This window comes from Ailuropoda melanoleuca, chromosome 4, assembly GCF_002007445.2.
Source record: "Ailuropoda melanoleuca isolate Jingjing chromosome 4, ASM200744v2, whole genome shotgun sequence".
NCBI lineage: Eukaryota > Metazoa > Chordata > Mammalia > Carnivora > Ursidae > Ailuropoda > Ailuropoda melanoleuca.
In genome coordinates, this window is record NC_048221.1 from 6383653 (window position 1) to 6388531 (window position 4879).

At 50.1% G+C, this 4879-nt stretch overlaps 1 protein-coding gene across 1 annotated transcript in view; it reads right to left on the reverse strand.

Annotated features, from left to right (window-relative positions):
- The window catches only part of LOC100473192 (mucin-16), a 42441-nt gene that overhangs the window by 35869 nt on the left and 1693 nt on the right, over positions 1-4879 (reverse strand). The window contains 4 exon segments of the mRNA XM_034660029.1: positions 961-1032; positions 1294-1329; positions 1655-1827; positions 4660-4727. Of these exon segments, the coding sequence (XP_034515920.1) occupies positions 961-1032; positions 1294-1329; positions 1655-1827; positions 4660-4727 (349 nt within the window).

Consider the following 4879-nt stretch of genomic DNA (forward strand, 5'->3'; position numbering starts at 1 on the left):
ATCATAGTCAATATTACCATCACCATCATCATCATCACCATCATCATCATCATCATCACCACCACCATCACCACCACCACCATCACCACCACCACCACCACCACCACCAGCACCACCATCACCACCACAACCACCACCATCATCACTACCATCATCATCACTACCATCATCATCACCACCATCACCACCACTACCACCACCACCATCACCACCACAACCACCACCATCATCACTACCATCACCACCACCACCATCATCATCACCACCATCACCACCACTACCACCGCCACCATCACCACCACCACCATCATCATCACCACCATCACCACCACAACCACCACCATCATCACTACCATCATCATCACCGCCACCACCACCATCATCATCACCACCATCACCACTACCACCACCACCATCACCACCACTACCACCACCATCACTACCATCATCATCACCACCACCACCACCATCACCACCATCATCACCACCATCACCACCACAACCACCACCATCATCACTACCATCATCATCACCACCACCACCACCACCATCATCATCACCACCATCACCACCACTACCACCACCACCATCACCACCACTACCACCACCATCACTACCATCATCATCACCACCACCACCACCATCATCATCATCACCACCATCACCATCATCACCATTATCATTATCACCCTCACCACATTCACCATCATCATCAACATCACCATCACCATCATCATCATGAGAATATAAGCTTTATGAAGGCAATGATTTTTTTCTGTTTTGGGTTCCCTGCTATATTCCCCAGGGCCTGGCATAGAGTAGGTGCTCAATAAAAGTTGCTGATTGACTCATTATCACTAGATTTCCTATGACTTTCCATCTTTATTTGAGTGAATAATGTCAAATGTGTTTACACTCATCAGGTCCCCTCTAACAGATGTGCCATTCACTGGTACTTACCTGTGGGGCTGGGGCTGGGGAAAGAGGATGGAGTCCCAGAGGTTTCCAGGTGTACTGTGGAGGTCCCTGGAGCTGAGGAAAAGCCCTCATCAGTGAAAACAGAAGGGCAGTCACATAGCAGAAAGGCCAACAAGACAGACTATTTATGAGGCCTGCTGCAAGTGGGGCTTGAGCCACATGAGCTTGAGATTCCCTCGGAACTGGGGCAGAGAGGACAGTAAATAACTTGTGGACTCCCAGGAGCTCTGTCCCTCCCGGAGAAGATATGAGGAGGCATCAATGCTTTGCCTGCCCTGTGTGTTGGGGGGCTCTGGGTCATAGTTCAATACTCACTGCTGGTGATGGGTGCAGAGCTCTGATGGGTGAAACCTGGAGGGAGAGGGAGAGGGGATTTTGGGTAAGGGTTAAGGGAGAGGTGGAGGACCACGCAGGAGGCAGGGCTACCCGGAGCGGTGGAGGTGGTTCTAGCAGGGGGTGCCGTTGGGGATTCTCCACCAGCACCCAACGGGAAGGAAGTCTCTGAGGGTGAAGTCAGTCCAAGAGGAAGAGGAGACCACGAAGTGCAGACCTGCATCAGCACACCCAGTGCACAGGGCAAGCCCTTCAGGGCCGGACAGGGAGTGCGTTCTCCAGCCAGAGGACAGAGGCTTCCTGGTGAGGGGGAAGAGACCCTGACCACATCACGGTTGCTCACCATTGACACAGAGGCTGTTCCTGTCCAGGGTGTAGTGGCCCAGCAGGGCAACGCCATGGGTCAGCTGGCTCAGCTCCCAGTACAGCTGCTCTCTGTCCAGTCCAGGGCCTTCGGGGTCGGGGCGATGCAGACACGTGGCATCCACTCTGGTGGCTGCCCCATCCTTCTCAGGCCTAGATAAGAATCACCACATAGTCAGTCTAACTAGCTCTCTACCTGTTGGTCCTTCCCACACTCTCCTTGCCAGCCCTGAAGGCAGAACTTGGGAAACCCCAGTTAACAGAAGCCACTGTCTTCAGGGAGACGCCCTCCATAGACAACAAGCACACGCAGGCCTGAAGCCTCCTGCATGCCTGGGGGAGAAGCCTCTGAAAGCCCTGGGTGTGTGGCAGGTATACAGAGGGTACTGTTCATGGGGGATGCCAGATGAAGCCATGACAGCCACGTCCTGTCACTGGTGTTGATGGGCACAATAAGGTGCCTGGGATCATGCTGAAATGGGTGGCAGTGGCCCCAGGACAGTGACCACAGCTTGGTTGGGTGACTTTTCCTGCAGAGAGTTGGGGTTTTCAAATAGTGAGATCAAAAAGCTGAAGTCACTCAGTCTGGATGCAGGGCTGGGGCACTTCTGGAGACTCAAGAGACTAAATGGCTGGAGAGACACACATGCCCTTTGGGTGGGTCTGTCTGAAAGCATGACCTGTCCACGTCTCAGCAACACCTCCAGCCTCAGGACCCTGACCCACCTACCTGCGCGCCCAGCCATACGCTACTGAGATATGGAGAGAAAGTGCTCCCACACTCCAGGGCCACGGATAGAACGTCTCTTATAATAACCACCACCCCTTGTTAAATTCTGAGCGTGCAACAGGCCCAGCACTTTGTACTCATGACCGCATCACTTAACCCTCAGAGCGTCCCTGTGGGCTGTATTGCTCAACACCCACTGTTATTATATCACATGCAATGCCATTATTCATAATATAAATATAATATATAATGATCTGCTTAACATGTAAGTATATGATATATATCTGTTACATATTTATTTTATATTTTATTTATTATTGTATTATATATTATACCCGTTATACCTACACCTGATATATATAATTGATAATATATATTAGGATTGTATCTATATATGCTATATATAAAAGATATTATATTTACACATAATATACCTATTATACCTATATATAATATATATAACATAAGCCTGTATAAAAAGTATAGGTGTAATTATATATTATACTTATTATACCTATACATAATATATGGTATGTATTATGTATAGGTATAAATGCTGTAGTTGTATATATTATATACAGGTATAATGTACATATTAGGTATGGATAGAACAGATATACTATAGAATTACACCTATTCCCTCCCTCTCTCTATATAGACATGCTCATGCATATTTGTATATATACAGTTGACTTCTGAACAGCATGGAGGTTGGGGTACTGACGCCCAACACAGTTGAAAATCTGCATGTCACTTTTGACTCCCCCAAAACTTTTTTTTTAAAGATTTTATTTATTTATTTGACAGAGAGAGACACAGCGAGAGAGGGAACACCAGCAGGGGGAGTGGGAGAGGGAGAAGCAGGCTTCCCGCTGAGCAGGGAGCCCGATGCAGGACTCCATCCCAGGACCCTGGGATCATGACCTGAGCTGAGGGCAGACGCTTAACAACTAAGCCACCCAAGCACCCCTCCCCCAAAAACTTAACTACTAATAGAGTGTTGTTGACCAGAAGCCTTACTGATAACAGTAATTAACATATATTTTTTATGGGGCGCCTGGGTAGCGCGGTCGTTAAGCATCTGCCTTCGGCTCAGGGCATGATCCCGGCGTTCTGGGATCAAGCCCCATATCAGGCTCCTCCGCTGGGAGCCTGCTTCTTCCTCTCCCACTCCCCTGCTGTGTTCCCTCTCTCGCTGGCTGTTTCTTTGTCAAGTGGATAAATAAAATCTCTAAAAAAAAAACACACAAAAAATATATTTTTTATGGTATAGGTATTATATACTGCACTCTTACAATAAAGTAATCTAGAGAAAAATGTTAAGAAAATCATAAGAGAAAATACATTTATAGCACTGCACTGTACTTATCAAAACAAAATCCATGTGTAAGTGGACCGACGCCGTCCAAGGGTCAACTCTCTCTCCCCGTATACATATATATTAGCATACATGTATTACACATGGGCCCCATGTATCATATGTAACACACGGAGTAATGGGGCACAGCAAGGTTCAGACACCTGCCCGGGATCTCAGTAAATGGCAGAGCTGGCATTTGAACTCCGCTGTGGCTTCGCTGAGGCTCTTACCCTCTAGGCTCCTCGGCCAGCTCTTCCCCCAGGAAGGAAGGGGAGCTGGACGTAGATGCCTGGGATAAAACGGGAATGTGAGGAGAACCGGACCTAGAGATTCTGAGAGATGTGGGAGGTGTGGAGCGATGTCAACCACCTGCCTCCCCCCCCAGCTGCACCCAAGGGACAGCATCCTCCCCAACCCCAAGCCATCCCAGGGCAGGGCAGGCCTTCCGTGGGTCTGACCCATCTAGGAGCACACGTTCTCTCTGGAACCGTGTGCTTGCTTTCCTTCCCTCTTAGAGGTTGCCAGATTGGCCATTTCCACACGCTGCAAGGTCATAAGGACGTGGAGGAGGCAGTGCTGCGTAAGAGCCAGGAGTCTGGCTCTAGAACCCGCAATGCAGGTTGCTGTGTGTGACCCTCACAAGCTACTCAGTCCTCTGGGCCTGTCGCACCTTCGGTTCCTGCGTCGCGAGGCTGTGGTGAGTGCGACAGGATGAAACGTGAGGTGCCAGCACACTGCCCCGCATCTTAGGAATTGCTAGCTGCGGGGGTCGTTGTTGTTGATGAGGATGTGCCGTATCCGTGGCCGTGGTTGTCCCAAGTATGGACAAAGTCAGGGAGCCCGTAGGTGAGGGTCCCCTACACCTGTTGGGCTGTGCTCTTGGGGAGAGTCTCACCTGAGCGAGGCTAGCGTGCAGCCTGAATAGAGGAATCCCAGACTGCTGTTCTTGAACAGGGGGTTGAGCTGTGAGGAAGGACAGGGGAGGTGAGAAGGAACCCCTGAGGAGGCCACGGGGAGCTGGGGTATTGGTGAAGCGAATGGGGCAGAGGTGATATGGGCGGCGGCAGAAGTGAGGCGCGGGGCTGGCACCGGTGGGCGGGGCGGGGTGATGTGGG